This window comes from Cryptosporidium ubiquitum, assembly GCF_001865345.1.
Source record: "Cryptosporidium ubiquitum isolate 39726 chromosome Unknown contig_20, whole genome shotgun sequence".
NCBI lineage: Eukaryota > Apicomplexa > Conoidasida > Eucoccidiorida > Cryptosporidiidae > Cryptosporidium > Cryptosporidium ubiquitum.
In genome coordinates this window covers 44156-64429 of record NW_021639828.1, presented here as the reverse complement: position 1 = coordinate 64429, position 20274 = coordinate 44156, and the positions used below count along the sequence as shown (strand labels likewise).

General features: G+C 29.6%; 12 protein-coding genes across 12 annotated transcripts; 6 read left to right on the top strand and 6 right to left on the bottom strand.

Annotated features, from left to right (window-relative positions):
- Window positions 1-122: 122 nt before the first annotated feature.
- On the bottom strand, window positions 123-1586 carry cubi_01356 (uncharacterized protein; the record flags this gene model as incomplete). Its single annotated transcript, XM_029018368.1, has 1 exon — window positions 123-1586. One exon carries the CDS (start codon window positions 1584-1586, stop codon window positions 123-125), a length of 1464 nt encoding a protein of 487 aa, XP_028873595.1.
- Window positions 1587-2237: 651 nt separating this feature from the next.
- Window positions 2238-3719, top strand: cubi_01355 (nucleolar protein NOP52; the record flags this gene model as incomplete). Its single annotated transcript, XM_029018367.1, has 1 exon — window positions 2238-3719. The coding sequence occupies one exon, from the start codon at window positions 2238-2240 to the stop codon at window positions 3717-3719; it is 1482 nt and encodes a 493-aa protein (XP_028873594.1).
- A 220-nt stretch (window positions 3720-3939) lies between these two features.
- Window positions 3940-5025, top strand: cubi_01354 (TBC domain-containing protein; the record flags this gene model as incomplete). The annotated part of the gene is made up of 1 exon (XM_029018366.1): window positions 3940-5025. The coding sequence occupies one exon, from the start codon at window positions 3940-3942 to the stop codon at window positions 5023-5025; it is 1086 nt and encodes a 361-aa protein (XP_028873593.1).
- Window positions 5026-5167: 142 nt separating this feature from the next.
- Window positions 5168-5932, bottom strand: cubi_01353 (uncharacterized protein; the record flags this gene model as incomplete). The annotated part of the gene is made up of 2 exons (XM_029018365.1): window positions 5168-5834; window positions 5889-5932. 2 exons carry the CDS (start codon window positions 5930-5932, stop codon window positions 5168-5170), a joined length of 711 nt encoding a protein of 236 aa, XP_028873592.1.
- A 400-nt stretch (window positions 5933-6332) lies between these two features.
- On the bottom strand, window positions 6333-7418 carry cubi_01352 (uncharacterized protein; the record flags this gene model as incomplete). The annotated part of the gene is made up of 1 exon (XM_029018364.1): window positions 6333-7418. The coding sequence occupies one exon, from the start codon at window positions 7416-7418 to the stop codon at window positions 6333-6335; it is 1086 nt and encodes a 361-aa protein (XP_028873591.1).
- Window positions 7419-7561: 143 nt separating this feature from the next.
- On the top strand, window positions 7562-8281 carry cubi_01351 (uncharacterized protein; the record flags this gene model as incomplete). The annotated part of the gene is made up of 1 exon (XM_029018363.1): window positions 7562-8281. The coding sequence occupies one exon, from the start codon at window positions 7562-7564 to the stop codon at window positions 8279-8281; it is 720 nt and encodes a 239-aa protein (XP_028873590.1).
- Window positions 8282-8370: 89 nt separating this feature from the next.
- Window positions 8371-8823, bottom strand: cubi_01350 (nucleoside-diphosphate kinase; the record flags this gene model as incomplete). The annotated part of the gene is made up of 1 exon (XM_029018362.1): window positions 8371-8823. One exon carries the CDS (start codon window positions 8821-8823, stop codon window positions 8371-8373), a length of 453 nt encoding a protein of 150 aa, XP_028873589.1.
- A 643-nt stretch (window positions 8824-9466) lies between these two features.
- On the top strand, window positions 9467-10537 carry cubi_01349 (origin recognition complex protein subunit ORC2; the record flags this gene model as incomplete). The annotated part of the gene is made up of 1 exon (XM_029018361.1): window positions 9467-10537. The coding sequence occupies one exon, from the start codon at window positions 9467-9469 to the stop codon at window positions 10535-10537; it is 1071 nt and encodes a 356-aa protein (XP_028873588.1).
- A 740-nt stretch (window positions 10538-11277) lies between these two features.
- Window positions 11278-13632, top strand: cubi_01348 (uncharacterized protein; the record flags this gene model as incomplete). The annotated part of the gene is made up of 1 exon (XM_029018360.1): window positions 11278-13632. The coding sequence occupies one exon, from the start codon at window positions 11278-11280 to the stop codon at window positions 13630-13632; it is 2355 nt and encodes a 784-aa protein (XP_028873587.1).
- A 504-nt stretch (window positions 13633-14136) lies between these two features.
- Window positions 14137-15582, top strand: cubi_01347 (uncharacterized protein; the record flags this gene model as incomplete). Its single annotated transcript, XM_029018359.1, has 1 exon — window positions 14137-15582. One exon carries the CDS (start codon window positions 14137-14139, stop codon window positions 15580-15582), a length of 1446 nt encoding a protein of 481 aa, XP_028873586.1.
- A 146-nt stretch (window positions 15583-15728) lies between these two features.
- Window positions 15729-16527, bottom strand: cubi_01346 (uncharacterized protein; the record flags this gene model as incomplete). Its single annotated transcript, XM_029018358.1, has 3 exons — window positions 15729-15814; window positions 15864-16420; window positions 16493-16527. 3 exons carry the CDS (start codon window positions 16525-16527, stop codon window positions 15729-15731), a joined length of 678 nt encoding a protein of 225 aa, XP_028873585.1.
- An 868-nt stretch (window positions 16528-17395) lies between these two features.
- cubi_01345 (adenosine monophosphate deaminase 2) lies at window positions 17396-19966 on the bottom strand (the record flags this gene model as incomplete). Its single annotated transcript, XM_029018357.1, has 1 exon — window positions 17396-19966. The coding sequence occupies one exon, from the start codon at window positions 19964-19966 to the stop codon at window positions 17396-17398; it is 2571 nt and encodes an 856-aa protein (XP_028873584.1).
- Window positions 19967-20274: the final 308 nt, after the last annotated feature.

The window sequence follows — 20274 nt, the reverse complement described above, 5'->3', positions numbered from 1 at the left end:
GGCACAATAATCGTAGTTGGAAAAATATTGGACAATCATCTTTAATATTTCATATTTATCTCTTAATTTATCACTGCCTAAACGGACTAAATATCCTAATGCGCAAATTAAACTTGAAAATATTATCTTCTAATCATTTTGATTGCAAAATTTAAAAAGTCCTCTTTCTCTTGCTTCGAATTAAATTTCAACGGTATACAATTTCCTGTATCTCTTAGATGTAATGCAATAATTAAAGTTTGATCTTTAAAAATAGGTGCCCTTGTATTCACCATTTTAAGTTCATTCTTAGTTGTGAAAATTTCCTTAATGTTACTCCAGGGAACAGCTTTTACTTTATCATCGCAAATGAATGAGAGATCGTCTTCATTATCTGAGAAACTAACTTTACAATTTATTGCTGATCCATCTTTAAGAATTATTTCAGCTTGAATTCCTGTCGATGCTTTATGGCGTATAATCTTTGATGAGATATCTTTATTAAATTTAATTTCTTCCTCCTCATATTTAATAGCTTTGGTATTTTCAATAGTTTCTTTATCGGAACCAGAGTGATGATCAATATTATTATTGGTTTGATTATTGTTATTTCTTTGAGTATGAGTGTTTTTATCATCATTTTCATTTCCCTTTTCTTTTTCTAAACTTATTTTATTTATTTCACTTTTTTTAAGGCTTATCTCTTCTTTTGTGTATTTTGGCCCATTAGCTATTTTCTTCTTAAGTGGCTTGTTTTTCTGATCATTGGTATTTAATAATTCACTTTTTAAAGGTGGTATTTTTCCTAATTTTGAAGGATTCTGATGCTTTGTAATAGAGGATTTATTAATTATTTTTGAATCCAATGATTTGTTTTGTTTTTCACACTTTTCATCACTTTTATTAATGGAATTATTGTTATTTACATTATTGGTTGCCTTATCATCTATGGGGTTGGAATTAATATTGGAATCAGAGTGAATTGTAGAGCAATCTTTATTAATATCTTTTGTTTCTATTGGTTTCTTATTTTTGTTTTTTGCCTTTTCTTTTTCATCTACTTCTTTCTCAACTAAACTGTGAGATCTACTGATATTTGATTTTGTTTTTCCTCTTACTTTTTTACCTTTAGTTTCAACTGTGTTAATATTTTCGTCTGAACTCGAAAAGGTAAAATTGGAATTTGCAGCATATGGTTCATCAGAAAAATGTTTTTTTGAACCATAAGAACTCAGAGATCCCACAGACTTAGCACTGTTTTGGTGTTGTAATATACTTTCATCATATCCCTCCCAATTTCCATCAATTTTTTTACCATACTTATCAGCCCTATAAACAATCATTTCATCTTCATATATTAAGTGACAGCAAATACAGCTTCCAATTTCTCTTCCACTCCATTCTCTAACAATTTCCCTGTCTACAATATTTCTAGCAGTTCCTCTGATTTTTTCAAGTTTCTTTTTTTTGAGATTTCCTTCTTCATCTATGTATTCTTCTTCTAAATCGCTTGGGGCAGGGCACAAGATAAAAATATATTCATCATTTTTTTGATTTTTCTTTAATGTACAACATGAACTAAAAAATTCTGAAATAATTTCAAGCATTCTTATTCGATTAGAATTATTTTAATTCAAAATATTGTTATATTTTTTTTTTTGTATTTTCCCCTACACAATTAATTATAATCAATCTGGATAATTTATTGAATGTAAAAAACTTCATAAACAAGTATTTATGGATCTCAAATTTATTTCTCATTAAGATCTTTTGAAGTAGACTTTTTAAAGACCATGCATTAATAATTCTTACGCAACTTGTCAGTCTTGATCAACTATTTCATATTAAAAAAATATTGCATGTAATCAGCCGCCTTCTCAAAGATGACGCAGACGTAGAAATGAATAGCGCCTGGTAACTGTCAAATTATTAATTAATTTTTTGTACAAGTCCCATTATAGATTTAAACTGGATAAGAATTGTTTAAATTCTTGGGATTTGTTTGAACAAATTATATCATACTTTATAAACAAGGGACTTAAGTAGGAGTTTAAATTGTTGGTTTTCGGATTTGATTATTTTGTAAATAAAGAACTGTTTGAAACAATATGTATGTAATTTCCAAACTGAACTTAAACAAGAAAGATCTATAATTATTGCGAGTAGAAGTCATTTTTAAGTTGAAAATATTTAATTTTATTGAAACTATACTTTGAGTTTTTACACGACATATATGTCTTGCGAAAAATATTTGAAAAATGAAGGGTAATTCTAAAAATGAAAATGAGCTTCTTATGAGGTTATCAAAGACTCTAACTAGTGTGAGTCCTGCAAGTCGTAAAAAGGGTTTAGATATTATAACTAGATATATATCAAAACACAATAATTCAATGACACGTTTACAAATGCTGAAAATATGGAAGGGACTTTATTACAGTATGTGGCTTTCAGATAAAGTTTTGATTCAAAGAGAAATTGCAGTTAATATTTCACAATTACAGAGAATGTTTGAGGTAAAAGAGTGTTTTTTCTTATTTATTGAAGAGTTCTATTTAATGATGAGATTTAGATGGGATGGTATGGATCATTATAGAATGGATAAATTTACGTTTTTACAAAGAACAATGCTTGCTGAATCACTCGATATACTCAGTAAAAAAAACTTTGACCCTGAATTTACAAAAGGTCTATTTAATATCTATCGTAGCTGTTTGTTTGATGATAATATAGGAAATGAGAAATTGATAGGTAAAAAAAGAAAGTTTTTTATGATTGATGACAAAGTAAATGATGCAAATGAAGTTAATTCAACAAATGAATCATACACAGGCAGGTCTACGGGCATTGGGATATCTTTGATTTTTTGTAAACAATTCCCACAAGAGCTTGTTTATTTATTATATGAACAATATAAACTTATAAATAAGAATTCATCCAACTCGAATTTATTTAATAAATCTATTTCTTCGTTTTTAAATGAATATGCTGAGTTCATTACTAATATTATCAAATCATGCACCGTTAACTCAACTTTGTCAGAAAATATTTATAGTCAGTTGATTCTGAAATTATTTGATTTTGATCTACTTTTTGATCAAGTCATATGCGATATTGAGAATTTAAACATTGATCAGGAAGAAAGGAATTTAATTTCCTGTTTTTTATCGGATAATATGGTTAATCTTATGTCAATATTACAGTCTAATCTTTCTGTTCTTTCCAAATCTAATGACAGCTCAATTACTCAAAGTAAAAGAAATAATATATACTCAACTTTGGAAAAGATAGGTACTTTTTTAAAGAATAATACAATATCTTCAAACAAACTACCAAAGGTTTCGAAAAACAAAAAGAAAATTTTATCAAAGAAACTGGAGAATGTCAATTATGAAGGCAATTATGAAGAAGATAAAGAGAAGAGAGTAAGATTTGACATGTCAAAAAATGTTCGTATGCTCCTTCCTGATTCTATATCTACATCGAGAGCTCTTGTGAAGATTTTTGATAAGAAAAATGATGTGAAGGGAAATAATGAACTAAATTGTATTTTATTTAGGTCTTCACCAGATTCTGACCTTCAAAATACTGATCAAACTACACCTTCTGAAACTGACTCTTATAACCTAGGATCTCTCAAAAACATCGAGATAATCTCTGCTGAAAAGGCATTATCAAAGCCTTCTGAGTCAAGTAGTTCCCCTTCGAAAAGCATTTTAAAAAGAAGGGGAGTTAGTACTTGATGTATCTAGCATGCATATTTCATTATTTTTATTGCCGCGCAAACCTAGAAAATTACGAATTGAATTATGTGGCTTAGTACACAATTTTTAACTACATATATATTATTATATATTTAACTGTACTATATTGTTTCTCGGAACAGTTTGTATTTCTTATATTTTGCCTCATGAGTTTTAAATTGATTGTAAAGATTATTTACAGTGCATAAATTTTTAACGAATGCCAAAGGAAGATTTGGAAAAAAGTTTTCAGGATGAGGAATGTACGGAAGAAACACTTATATTCGATTCTGAAAAAAGATTTGTTAGCTGCGTAAAGGAACACCAAGAAATGGTTGATGATGTTGATAAAAATACAGCAAAATTCTTGTGTGAAAATAAAACAATTGATACTGAAGATATTCAAGAGGTTCAGTGTAAGAATTCAGACAAGTCAACCAGTTCACTCACATTTGATTATAGGAGAAAACTAATTGAAATAGAAGAGTGGAGATTTTTGTGCTACGATTTTGAGAAATTTGATTTAGAAAAAGATCATTTAAAGATATTGAGTAAATTGAGAAAAGGAATCCCACCTCAATTTAGAGGATTTTTTTGGATGAAATTAGCAGAAGTAGAAAGTATTAAGAATGAAAATAGTGAGAATCTATATTATCAATTAACCGAAATAAAAAATGCTCCATGCTGTGGCGATATATATAGAGATATAAGTAGAACATTTCCAAGACATTGTTTATTTCGTGACAGAAATAATCATGGACAAAACTCTTTGTTTTCAGTTTTAAGAGCTTATAGTTTATACAATCCTGATGTTGGATATTGCCAAGGAATGGGATTTATTGTTGGTGTTTTACTTATGTATATGTCGGAAGAAGATTCATTTTATATGTTGATTTCGATTTTAGATAAATATAAGTTTTCTGGCTTGTATCTTCCAGGATTACCTTTATTGAACACACATTTAGAGAAATTAAAAAAGATATTTAAAAAAAGAATTCCGAATTTATATAATCACTTCAGAAACGAAAATGTGGATGAAACTATGTATGCTTCACAATGGTTTATGACTATTTTTGCTTACAGTTTTAATTTAGATGCAGTTGCAAGAATTTGGGATTTGTTCTTCCTTGAAGGCATAAATTTAATTTTCAAAATTTCGATAGCAATTTTAAAAATCTTAAAGAATTCACTTTTCAATCAGTCATTTGAAAATATTTTACATACTTTAAAAACAGCTCCTTATACGATTAATATTAATGAACTTATTCAATGTGCCTTGAGCATCAAGTTAAATTATAAAGAATAGACTGTTTCTTATTTCAATATTTCTCATAAAAAATTATACTTATTGTTTAGTTTTAGAGCACAAAAAATAAAGATCGTAGGTTCAAAAAAAACAATTATAGAATTCTAGCAATAGTGATCTTAATCAAGTTTTAGATAACTGTTTATCGCATTGGCATCCCACCAGGCATTCCAGGCATCATTCCAGGCATTCCTCCAGGCATTCCTCCAGGCATTCCTCCAGGCATCATTCCTGGCATACCGCCAGGCATTCCAGGCATTCCAGGCATTCCAGGCATTCCAGGCATACCAGGCATTCCTGGCATTCCTGGCATTCCTGGCATTCCTGGCATACCTCCTGGCATCATTCCTGGCGCTCCTCCTTGCATATTATAGTTTGCATTGGGATCTTGGCCTTGTCTGTTAGATCTGGATTTAGAAATAAAGAATATAATCAGTCCAATAAGAACAACAGCTCCTACACCGATACCGATCCATACATACATATTGTTTGTAACTGATGTATCTGAAGTGTCACTTGTACTAGATTCGCTCTTCAAAATCGGGTTTGCAGCAGCCTGAGAATTCCTATTAATAATTTCAATCCAGTTCTCAACTTGATCAATAGTTATTTCCGTTTCTGTTGTAGAGGCAGTGTTACAATCGCATGTTGGATCAAAATCGTCGCACATAGTATTGCATGATTCAAATTGTAAGTTTGAAAATAGACTTGAATGAAGATTCAACTTTTGAAGATTTCCAGAATAAGTAACCGAAAACGATTCAAGTCTTGAATTCCCAATTGATCGTGTTTCTAAACCAGCAGCATCCCTATTTAAACAGACAAAAGATTAAGATATTTGAAAATATTAAATACAAACTTACTTAATTAACAAATATACCAACATGGCAAATATTTTCTTCATCATCTTTATAAACGATTAATCACAAAATAATTATTATTTCAAAAAAGGGAATATTTTTAAATGAGTCAATTTAATTTAAAATTGATCAAATTTTAGCTTTTTTGATCAATTACTTGTTTTGTTTATTTGATTACTTCAACCAGAAAAGAATTCCTATATATTATATCTTGAATTGTTTCCAAGCAAAATTTGAAGGGCCCAAGTATAACTAAAGAATTCCTATTCAATTTCAAACAACTTTTTTTTATTTAGAGAAAATTCTCATTTTACGTATTTTTTACTATGCACATGTAAAGGCGGTTTAATTCGCATGCAATAAAAAAGTATAAATAGACAAGAAAAATTATTGCATTATTAACAAATCTATCTGAAGGAAATAACTATTTAAATTAGGGGTTTTTTTCTATGCCTGCTTTTGCTTAGTTGATACTTCCTCGAGCTTATCAACAAGCTCAGAAATGGATAGGTTATTTAAATTTTCGAATAATTTTTCAGATGATTCCAAATGAATATTGGATTCGATGACCTCAAAATTAGAATAATTTTCGTTCATTTCACTTTTTGAAAAATTAGATTCAGGTATTCTTTCTTCATTTGGATTTTTATTTTTTATTTGCTTGTCTTTAATATATTCTTTCTCTTTTTGACGCAACTGGCACCATTTATCGACACATTCTTTGTTAGGAACAATTGAATATCTAGGAAAATAATCATCGATCATATGATAACCAAGAAAGTTAGAATTTTCTCCAAATTTCAAAAAATATTTCAAAATATTATTGACTAAAATTCCGGCAATAACACTAGTTGTAGTAGATAATGATGCAGCGCAAGTTCTGGACGATGACCTATTAGAATTTTTATCATCTACAGAATTAATCATAAAAGAGGTAATTTTATCTTCACCAAAATCACTTTCAAAATTAATAAGAGGGGGTGCACAGCAATAACATGCAGTGATCCCTGGGATAACGAATTGAATATGGCCAGAAATTGCGTTCTCAGAGATACCAGACTCAAACCATGCTATATCAAACTCATTGCAGACTTGGCTGATTGTACTTCTTGCAGAATAGTTATCTACGCAAGAAACTAATAAGTCAATATTTTTTGTTCTGAAGATATTATAAAAAATTGAATAATCTTGTACAATGTTTATATTATATTTTTGAATATTAATTTTAGGGTTTATTAACTTTATAGTATCGGCGCATGCATCAGTTTTAAACATACCGATATGGCTCATATTATAAAACATTCTGTTCATATTAGATAACTCAACAATGTCAAAATCAATTATGATCAATTTCTCTATTCCAGATCTAATCAGCATCTCTACAACAATAGATCCGACTCCGCCTATACCTATAACTAAAATGGTCTTTTTCATAATCAGAGAATAATCATCCACTACTCCCATATTTTCTAGTGCAGTGAGACGACTATATCTTTCATCGTCAATATTTTCATTTGTATTGTTTTTGGTCATTTTTATTCATTACTTCCATTGAAAAAGATGAATATAATTAGTGTTACCGCCCATTTGTATTACTTAAACTTTCTTTTAATGAAATAAAAAAAATAATAACTGGCTAAAGAATATTAGTTTTTATATAAGTTAATTTTAAGTTAATGGTCATAAGATATGATGGAAGGTCTAATTTGGAGTGTGGTGCAATATTGGCTAATGTAGGTATCTTCAACAGCTTAAATGGCTCTGCAGAATTTTCTATTGGCCTTTCTAAAGTTATAGCAACTGTTTGGAGACCAGAAGAAGCATCTAGCAATAAATGTAAATCATACCTGGAAGTGATTTTAAGACCTAGAATCGGCCAGGCCCAGGAATCGTATAAACTGGTTGAATATCATATTTTGAAACTATTTGAAAAGGTAATAGATTTTAAATCTTTTGCAAGGTGTGTTATTTCTATAGCACTGCAAATTGTATCGGAGGATGGCCCAATTCTGCCAGTTTGCATTAATGCAGCAGTTCTTGCTCTTATTGATTCAGGGATCCCCATGGAATTTTTCCCTCTAGCTGTTTCAATAGCTGAATCTTGTCACTTCTATGGTGAAAAAGGCACTTCTCACCTAATGCTAGACCCAACACAATCAGAATTTGAACAATGTATTAGTTGTTCTACAATAGTTATAAATACAACAGAGAAGAACATTTTCTCCTGTATTACTAATAAAGGCACCGGTATTTCTCAAAACGAATTAATAGATGAAATTCACCCAATTATACTATCAATTGCAACATCGAACAGTCTAATCAAACACTTATCAGAAACATTGCTAGAAAACATAAAGTCTAAGGTAGTAAAGCCGTATAACAACAATCTTTTCTAAGGTAACTTTAAAGAATCTGTCTTTGAAAACAAAATTAATTCTAGTAGCCTAGTTTTAAATTTTATTCTCTAAATTTTGTTTAATGTCATTTACTCAAAGATATAGTCAGACAATACAACATTGTATGACTGGATTTCCTCTGGTTTGAACCAGAGGGAAATTTCTCTCTTTGCAGATTCAGCCGAATCGGACCCATGGATCAGGTTTCTACCAGCTTGTTGGCAGAAATCTGCTCTAATTGTACCTGGAGCAGCTTCTCCTGGACGAGTTGAACCCATCATTTTACGAGCCTGGGCAATAACATCAACACCCTCGAATACCATACAGAGAACTGGGCCAGTCATCTTTTCAATTAAACCAGGAAGGAATGGTTTTCCTTTATGCTCAGCATAGTGTTCTTCCAATATTGCTGGGGTAGCAGTAGTTAACTTCATTGCTGCAATTCGGTATCCACGCTTCTCAAATCGAGAAATGATTTCTCCAACAACTTTACGTTGGATGCCATCTGGCTTAATCATCAAATATGTTTGTTCAACTTGCATATTTTTAATCACTGGTGTTTTTAAAACACGTGGGAAACTAAAACTCTGTTTATAGATACTAATTTTGTCTTATTCGTGAAAACCACTAGGGCTTTTTATAAAGAAAATTTCGACAATAAAATAAATAAAGTAATATACGTAATTTTCCCACTATTTACAAAAATTTGTAAATTACATATGCTCGCCTATTTAATCATAATAAAATTTTCTAATTTTTTTAGTTATAATTTGGGCAGATTAAGTTTCAATTTATTTGTTACCTAAATGAATTTTGCATATATAATACTCAGTACCCCTTATGAGACAAAATGTTGGCGCCAAAGTCAAAAATTTTTGGCGCTTAAATTGGTTAAAGTATATTAGTAAAGAATTACTTAAAAAAAAATAATCAATGATTTTAATATAGAACGATAACACTTAGCACACAGATATTAGAGATGCGAATAAGTTATTTGATATAGTTGCAGATTTACTACGATTTTTGAAATTTTTTCGTAATTTATCTCCCCCTTTTGTTTTAACCAACAAGTAAAATTGGTAATATTAAGTATTAAGGCTATACTGATTGAAAATAAGGCTAAAAATTTAATTAACGATCTATTTAACAGTCTTTCTATTTAAATTAATTTGCTTAGAATTTACAATGAGAAGAGGGTTCTCTGATTATTTAATTCAAAATAACTTAATCTCTACTTTAAATGAAGAACTTCCCGAAGTTGACTTGCAATTATTAAAAAAGAGAAATGTTATTGTTGAAAAAAAACTTGACAAAATTAGGAAGGCAAAGAGATCAAACTGGGATTCAACGCACGAAAAAATGCTGACTTGGTCTTTGTCGGGATTTAGTGTACTATTATATGGATTTGGTTCAAAGATCAATTTCCTGGACGAGTTTGTAAAAAAAAAAATAAATGGAAATTACGTTGCTCTAACTATAAGGGGCTATTTCAAAAATGTTAAATTTAAGAGCTGCTTATTTGAACTATTAAAAGTAATGGAAAACACAGGAGATTTGATTAATGATGGTATTAAATCTTACATTAATAATTCAAATAGTAGTGAATGCAGTATTGATTCTATTATTACAAAAATTCAACTCTTATATAACAATTCTAGTGCATGTTTCGAGAACATTTTCTTAATAATACACAATATAGACAGCCTATCAATTAGACCATATTTACCTGCAATCTCACAACTATCACAACTTCCATTTATAAGTGTAATAGTTTCAGTTGATAATATCAGATGGCCTCTTCTCTGGAATAACTCAATGAGATGTAAAATGAATTTTCTTTATTTGAAAGTATCTACATTTGAAGAATATAATATAGAACTCGATCACTTGTATGAGAGCCAACTTCCACCGTGGCTAGGAATACTTTCTGACGATTCTAATGGACAGTGCAAATTAGAACAGCTAAATTCAATACTAAATTGTCTAACACCTAGCCACATTCAAGTGACAAATGCAATTGCCAACTTGCAACTCAAGTATGGGTATGCTGCTGAAGATCAACTTTTCAAAAGTCTGAAGTCCTCAATGATAGTTACGACAAAAAGCTCTCTTTCGCAGCTTTTAATCGAATTATTTACTCATGACGTGCTAACAAAGCAATCTTTAAATAGTAAAGAAAACAAGGATGGTGATATTGTATATAGGTTAAAGCTTTCCAATGAACTTATTCAAGAATACCTTAATAATCTTCTCTAGACAGTTGAATATATTTTTGGATTCATATTGAATACTATTAAATGTTTGATTCAAAATGATCCGATTTTCTCTAACTATTTTATTAGGGTATTGGATAAAAATATTTTTATCTGTATTAATATAATATTGCTTTCTATTATGAAACTACATAGTAATTGGTATTCTTTATCTAATTATATGAATATATAGTAATACTAAACATTATTTTTCAATTATCAGCAATAATGAGGTATGAGATTTATAGTAATTCGCTAGATTAATATTATCTTATAAATACACCTTTAGGTTACAATTTCTTCTTACTTTGTAAAAATTCACTAATAACTTTTCCTCAAATTAATTGTAATTGGTACTCATTTAACTTATGATGTATTAATGGCGCACGTCTTGTCTAGAACCAAATGAAAAACAAATGATAGAAAATACTTATGGTATTAGGAATGTTGAAATAAACAAAAAGTACACAAAAATTGCAATCTAAAGTAACGATTACTAACAAAAAATAGAAATAACGATTAATAATTTATAAGTGTTAGATGTTGAATTTTTAACACATTCGAATGATATTAAAGCGTAGTGATTAATAAATTATGCTAATGACTACCCGGAATTAAATTTATTGAAACTTTAATATAGAAGGTATATTAAAAAAGGTGTGAACTTTGAGAATATACTTAATATTATTTTTGAAGGTCGGATGATTGCAAACTATTAAAATATTACTCTTGAATTTTACAAGCATGAATAAGATTGTAACTAATATTATTGATAGTAATGATGGATTTGAAATAAAATCTAATAGAGCCAGATCAGAAGAAAGAACCTCAGAAGGAATTGGAATGGCAAATCAACACATCAATGATGTTTTAGATGAAAAGAATTCCAGATCAAGTCACAAAAAAAACAAAGAATCTACCTCTGATATTAAGGGTTGTGGAGATCTAGAAGGTAGGCCTCTGGAGAAAGAATTCATTATTAATAAAAATTCTGGTAATTGTTCTGGTAACAAGAATGGTGTAGAACTTTATAGATGCGATTTGGTTTACGTGTCATCAAGGAAAAAAGTTCCGATAACTCCAGTTGAGAGTTGTGAATTACAACCTATTGTAATTTTGAAAGATAAAATGGGTAAACTTTGGGACGATGATGATGAGAACCCAGATAATCCTGTAATAAATGGCTCTGCGAATATTTACTACCGTTGGAGTCGAGGGCCATCTCGTGCAGTATGTACATTTCATCCAAGCCAAATTGCAATGTTACAATGTGCTACAACACTGAGATGCTTCTGCGGAGTGAACTGCTATAAACAGGGGTTTGCTCAATTGAGACGTTTTTATGAAGTTAGAGGAATGAGTCCTATATCTCCACACCCAAATAGCCACACATATGGTGTTCCTTGCAGACCATTTCAATTTAATGATCCAGACAACTCCCTGAGAGACAGAGATGATTCTCATATTTCACTTCTTTTAAAGACAGGATTAGTTCACAAGTCGAAAGATGAAGAAGATTGGATTCCAGTTGGTGATCAGAGAAATTATTTACCAGTTTCAGAAGATGTTGGGCATCAATTGAAGTTGGAAGTATTTCTAGTATTTAATTCAGGATTAGATTCAAATTCTGAAGTTTTTGAAAAATTTCTATCTGAAGCCAGAAAATCTTCAGAAACATATTCGCAAATTACTACAGCTTGCTGTGTTCCAAATCTTCCTCAAGCTCCTCCAAGATGCATTTTAACTGTACCCAATAATCAAATAAATGGGATCGGTGTTAATCATAGTACAGGCACAGTTATTGGTCATTCTAGGTTTAAAGTTTTTTCTTGGAATATTCTTGCAGAAATATATGCCAGCCAAGAAGCATTTCCTCATTGTGACGCGTACATGCTTTCATGGTCATATCGTAAAACTAGAATAATTGTTGAAATTCTGAGTCACCAACCCGATATTGTCTGTCTCCAAGAAGTTCAAACTGAGCATTTTGATGACTTTTTTAAACCTGTGCTACAACAATACGGTTATGAGGGTGTTTATAAACAAAAAACTACAGAGATTTTTACGTCCGGTAGCGGAAGAAGAAAGGATGGGAAGTACACTATGGATGGATGTGCTACATTCTACAAAACCAATAAATTTATTGCTAAAGAAAATTATTCGTTAGAGTTTTCTGCTCTTATTAAAGAAGCTACACATAGAACACTCCCAGCTGAAGTTAAAAATAATCCTGCTGCGATTAAAAGACTGCTTAAAGATAATGTTGCGGTTGTTATTCTTCTTGAATATCACCAAAATAACGTAATTAGCTCCGATTCAAATCATTCTATTCATAATCAGTTATCAGGAAATACATCAGGAGTTAATAATAGAGGAATTGTTGGGATGAATGGTTCAACTAATTTAGTAGTAAATGGTGTTCAAAATCAGTCTGGAGTGCTTATTTCATCTTCAAATAATCAAATTCAATCTGAATCTTCAAAAAAATCCATGAATTCCTCTGCGCCCCTACAAGTTATTATTGCCAATACACACATAGTAGCAAATCCAGAAGCAAATGATGTTAAAATCTGGCAGGCACAAACTCTGGTATCAGTATTAGAAGAATATCTGCATGATTGTTACAGGAGACAGCCAGTCTTACCTGGACTTATTATTTGTGGTGATTTCAACAGCACTCCTGATAGTGCTTTATATCGTCTTTTAGCAACGGGAACTTGTGAGAAAACACACAAAGATCTTGCTATGGACCGTTATGGGCTCCTTTCGGATCTACAACTTGGACACTCAATGAGATTACGTAGTGCATATTCTATGGCAAAAGCTATAGTTGAGGGCCATAATCCCAACATGCTCGCATCATCTACCGAATCTCTTGAACCAGTTTTCACAAATTATACGCCAAACTATCTTGGTTGTCTAGATTACGTGTTTTACACCGATGAAAGACTGAGACTTGGGGGAGTTCTTGAACTTTTAGATGAAGAAGCACTTATTCGTGAAGCTGCTGCTTTGCAACTTCCCGACTGGTCTCTGCCAAATCCACAAAGGCCATCTGACCACCTTCCATTATTAACGGAATTTGAATGGAATATTTAATAATTTAAATCTAATTAATTCTTATTTTACTGATTTAGTTCTTAATAGTAATAGAAAATATAATCTATCGATTTTACTTCTAACTTGTATTATACCATTTTCCAGTTTAATTTCTTAATAGGTCAATTCCAATTGGCGCTAAATACATGCAGATTTTTGGTCATTCTTTTACCGAGCTTTGCTAAATAATGCTAAAAAAAATAATGCATGTTAATTGAATGCAGGCAATGATGGCCAATAAACATATTTGCATTATAATTTTGTTGCTCTTTAAAAATCCATTGTAATTACTATACCAAAACAAAAAAAGAATGAGTGGTAAGGAACAACAGTAAAGCAACTATTTCTCATTTTGTTTGTTTGATTTTGTCATTGTAAATTCTTCATATATTGAAAATCAACCAAAATTAATGGATTCATGATTTAACAAAATTCAACTTAAATAATAAAATATAAAGATTACTAGATCAATTAATAAAAATATTTTAACATTGGTCTATAAAAATGCCATCATTAAAAGAAAAAAAAATAGAAAATTTACCTGAAAATAAATACAAAAGTAACCTTGGAACTAATAAGAGTTTCTTGGAAAATTCCAATGAAAGAATGAGTTTAGAAATAACTTTTCTTGTTTCAAGTATCATTATTTGCATTGTGGTTTCCTTAATCAGCATTGTAACACAGGGTAAAAATCAAATAAGGGTAAACTGTAGCGATCCAACTCACATTGTAGTAATGACGCATGGGTGGGCAGGAACTCCAGCAAATATGGATGTTCTTGCAGAAAGAATTTTAAATAAATATAGTATTTTGATAAATAATGAATGGTCTAAAAATCAACAAATTAAAAAATCAGAATGTATATTAATTTACAAAGTTCATTCTAATTGGGGATACTTCAGAAGCATTTTCATAACATCCGATGGTATTGAAAATGGAGCTTTGAGAATGTCAAAAGAAATACAAGAAGTAATTATAAAAACACCTTCTTTGGAAAAGATATCCTTCATTGGTCATAGTCTTGGAGGTCTTTATAATAGGGCAGTACTTCCTTTATTAAGTGATTCTTCTCTAGGTAAACAAAAAAATCAATCGGGAAATAATAAAGGTTTAATAGGTGGTCTCAAACCAATGAATTTTATATCTATTGGCACTCCACATAAAGGCGTACTCAGCGATAATTGCACTTTTTTCGGGTTTGAAGTTCTTAAAATGTTATTTCCATGGAGATGGATTTCAAGGTTACCAACTATTTCACAATTACTAATGATGGACAAAAATGGCCCATTAATAGCTGATATGATGAATAATATGAATATGATTAACCCTCTTTCTTGGTTTAAACACAGGCATACTGTTGGATCAATAAAAGGTGATTTATTAGTACCACCAACCTCGGCATCCCTTCTACCTTTTTGCATAGATAATGAGGGCTTTTCACTATTATCATTCAATAACTATGAATTCAGTAGAAGGTATCAAACAGATAATATTTATAAATTTAATAACTTTAAACAAAATTACCAATTTAGTTCAAAAATTATTAAAAATTACTTAAATTTCGTTCCAAATAATAAAGTAAAAGATGGTGAGGAGAATTTAATTGAATGGATAACAGTAATTGATTCTGGAAACGAGAAAACTTATGAAAATAAAAATGAATTGTACTATAGAAATATGAAAAATAGAAGAAAATTGATTAATTTAGTTAAAGAAAAATACCAAAATAAATTTCTCAATCAAAAAACGTTGGATGATGTAATTAATAAAAACACAAATGGTAATTTAGACAAACTTGTATGGATGAAAACCTCAGTATTGTTTAAGAATAAAATACATAGGTTTTTCTCACATCAGCTAATGATGTTTTGTTTTGAGAATTGGGGTTATTTCCTTTTAGGAAATAATTTCCAATTATTAGACCATATCATAGAAAACATGAGATTCTGAAACTAAATTAAATTATTTCATTTAGATTGTTTTATATTTTCAATTAAATAAATTAAATCATTATTATTATCACAAATAGTATTGTAAAAATTAATAAAAGGTATGAAAGTAACTTTAATTCTTTCCAAGCTATTATCGAAGTAGTATTATATAGTAATTAAATAATTTGATAACTTACTTGAAATTCCTATACTCTTCATCATCTTATCGAAAACAAAATTCAATTTTATATCTGATAAAAATTGCTAGTGAACAATAAAAATAATAAATATATAACTTACTTTCGTTTTCTAATTCATATTCCATTCCTTCTATTAAATTATTTTGCTCATTCAATTCCTGTGAAATTATTAATGCTGCGTTGTGAAGCTTTTTAGTATTCTGATTGATATATTCTAAATTCTCATCTTTATTTGAAATTCTAATATTATAAAATTCATTTTCCATATTAGAATTACTTATTGATGTATGGCTATTCAATAGAAAGTCTCTATTTATTTTTCGTTGATTTTGTATTTCTTTTTCTTTTGCACGGTTATATATTAGCCTTGCTTGTTCCTTGCAATTTATCATAATTTCATATTTAGCTCTCAATTTTCTTTCCCTATTATTTATCTCATCTTTATTTATTTCAAGAAATCTTTCTGGGTTTTTTTTTACATTATTCACTATATTATCCAATACTTTATACATCTCGTCAAAGTTCTTAATTTCCATATTGATGTTTTCATATAAGCAGTTAAATTCAGTATTTTTATTGTAGTTGGAGATATTATCCGTCTTTTCCTTATATTCTTTGCATTTCTGAATTAGATTTTCTGAAATATTTTCAAGCTCACTAAAAATAAGAATCAATTAATAATACATGCAAATTAAAATGTTAAGTGAAAAAATGAATAAATTTTCTTACCTGAAAGCTTTATAGTATGGATCTTTTCCGTACATTAATCAAAAGAAATTTAACAAGTAAATCTTCATTTAAAAGTATTTTTTTTTTAAGTTATTTTTAATTTCTATACGCAGTAAAATCATCCCCCAATTTCTTGATTATTATTTCTCAGATTTTCAAAAGAATTCAAAAGACAAAAAAAATTAGAAGAAAAAAATAAGAAAATAAGAAATAATTAATAATTTAAGATTCTAATGTAGCACCAACTGCCATTGAAAATTGACATGAAAAAAACACTATCCCCAAATGGCTGGTACATTTTACTCACCACAAAATTAACAGCGATTTTCCGCCAGCTTGGGGGAAAAAAATTTAAGGGTTAACATTACAAAATATAACTTTTATTCGGTCTTACTGAACACCAAAAATGCATTGTAATCTTTGCCAAGCTAAACAAAAAAATAATCCTCTCCAATCAAAAATTCATTCAATTCAACGTTATCACTTTGAGAGGGGGTGAGGACTCAAAAATGTTGGAATTGCATTGGATTTTGTTTAAAAAATAAATACAAAAAAAAAAATAATTTAGTTTTATAAAAAATTCTTTTTAAAAATTTTCGAATTTTTTTTTCATAAAGTAAAATATTACTTTCTTAAGTTTCAACGTAAATAAATCGTTTTGTTGGCTTCGTCCGTATCATTTCTACATTACAATTAACACACAAAATTTGATTTATCTTACGTTAAAAATACTGCGTTTTGAAATTTCATAATATCTTCTTTAGCTGTTTATAAAGTTGTTAGTCACAATTTATTCATCTGAAAACTGATTCAGGCAAGACAAAGTGTTTTCAGACGATATGATTACAATATACCAAAGTATTATATTAGAGTGAAATTCAATGTTTATCTTGAATTAAATCATTAGTTAAATCGATCACTACTCCCAGTAAATTTTTTCATTGAAGAATTAAAATCAGAATTCATGAATTCCTTGTTGAAGTTATCCGAAACATTTTTTAGCCTCAAATTCTTGACAATATTTATTGCATTTTCGATTCTATCAATTGAAACTGTATACTTATTGATGAGATCCATTTCACCCTTAAGCATATCTTTTCTGAATTGAATTCTAATATTTGGAACATTTGACCTCGAAATATCATTGATTTCGCAAGGTTCAAAATCATTTAAAAAATTATATAATGATTTATTTAAATGATTATAATTTTTGATGCCTAACCAACTTGCTTTATATTTTGGAGAAAACCCAGATTGTAAGACTGAATTTCTTGCAATCTCACAAAGGTCAATATTGTTCAGTTTCCAGATATGAGAAGCAATCGAATACTCTTCAAGAAGAGATTCATCCGTGAAGTGAAAAATTAGAGGATCATCGGTTGATAATGATACATTCAATCCAACATTAAAAAATTTTGGAAATGGATTTTTCATTAACTCTAAAAATAATGCATTGTTAGAAACAGGGGAGACAGCTATACCAATCTGTTTTAAATAATATAGGTATTGTAGTACCGGGGTTTTTTTAAGTAATATTCCATGGTTAATGGAGTCGGCCAATAAGTACATTGTAGCCAAATGCGAGATTTTCCCAGCTTCTCCACAGTGAGGTCTGAATTTCAACGGATTTAAACCTCTAGAGTATAAAAGTTGATTAAGTACTCGAATATTACTATAAAGATAGAACCCCCAATAAGAGTATGGTGGATTATCATCTGATTTCCAATATTCCGGATAACAAAAGTTTGGGCTATTCATTGAATATTTACTTAATTGGCTTTCATCATCTACAGTATCCCAGCCAACAATATTTGAAAGTAGAATAAAAATAAATGGATTCTCTTTTGGATTGATCAAAGCTTCTATTAATGGAGAGAAAATATTTTCTAGTAGTTCGCTGAATGATTTAACATATCCATCTTTATAAAATACGTTATAAAGTCTAGGAATTTGAATTATCCATCTTACATGTTTACAATACAAGCCATTATAATAAAACCATTCTGACAAAGTCTTCCATTCATTCTTATCTTTGCCATAAACACTGATTCTCCATTCTACATATTGATAATGTGTGTTTTTTAAATCTTGAATTACTTCTTTAGTAATATCAGCAAGATATTTCCCTTTAATTGAATTGTTATATTTCAAGAATATATCTCTCATCAAATTAGATCCAAATGGATTATATTTCTCGTTGAATCTGTCGAATCTCTGAAAACAGTTCCTAATTGCATCCATATTTAAATGATCTATGGAATTATTTCGATAATCACAACCAAAAACATTACTAAATACCTGCCCTAATGTGCTTGGAACATTTTCACGATTATAAAATACGACTCGGTCTTTGTCTGAATTATAGCACTTCCTAATAAACTTAAGGAGGTGTTGCTGGCTCATACAAGCTGAATGGTGAACATGTGTATCGACCTTGTAAACATTATAAAAACCTGTCCTAATGTTTTTCTTAGACAATTCGTTTTCTAATTTTCCATTAAAAAGAGAATATAGCTGATAACTTTGTAGCAAAAATTTTAATCTATAATATGTAAAACTTTTAACTATTGGACTATGAACCAGACTCATTATTCTCCTCAAACATCTTATGAATTCGTGTACAGATTTACTTTCAGTTTCATACAATGGGAAGCTTTTCTTTATGTTCAAGCATTTTCCAGAACTTACGTTAAAACCATCTAACTCATAACTCAAGTTTAGATCCATTGTCTCTGTTTTCTTAATTTTTTTGAATGTAATAGGGTTATAAATCAAATTTTTATTAGAGTACCATTTGATATTGTAAATACCATTAATCATTTCATATTTCACATCTATCTTCCCTGGAAGAGTTTCTAAAATAGATTCGATATCCAATACAGGGTTACCGTCCTGTAGATGCCCATAGTTATGGATTATTAAATGATCATGTTCAATCATAGGTAGCTCATAATTCCATTCGTCTCTCATCTTTAGTACTTCATCAATTAGTCCAATTGCAATGTTCATTTCCTTATCATAAGATTTAGCAAAAACTATTTCCGAGTTTGGAATCAATTTTACATATTCAGTCTCAAGCTCGTCGTTCAGTATCCATCTATTAAATTCGTCCAAAGTACTATTTGAAGGGCTCTTTTTCAAATTATAGTCAGCATTAGAATACCGGCTTGAAGTGCTTTCAGTAAAATTTAAATCTTCAATTTGAGTTTTATCTGGATTAGAAATGTAATCAATCGAATTGTCATCCAAGTCTACAGAATCATGTTCTATTGAATCGGAATCATTAATCTTCTCGATTTTACTATCCGAGGAAGATTTGAAAAGTAAGAATTCATCTAAAGGGCACACAGCTTCTTTACTTTCCCTTGAATTAATTGGATCTTCGGTTAAGGTTTGTTCCATCTCAGATTTTTTATAAGTTGCAGTCTGCATAGAACAAACATTAATGTTATTTTTGGTCATTTCTTCATTCATAATTAAAGTTGAACTACAAAGTATTCTTAAAATTCATTCTAACACTTGTTGAAACGGTTAAAATGTTTTAGGGTGATTCAATATATATAATTCAGACGGCCTCAACTTGAATTCAAAACTAAATGGAAACTAATTTAATTTCAAAAAGTCAAAAAAAATATATGCGCTGTCTTTATGTTTGGCGCCAAAATGTTTGCCAAAGTTGGTAAAAAGTTTTTTTATATTACTTATTTCCCAGCTAAACATTTCATACTAAGCACATATATTCGTAAATTAGTCAATTTTAGTTCTATTTTTCAATTTTCAAT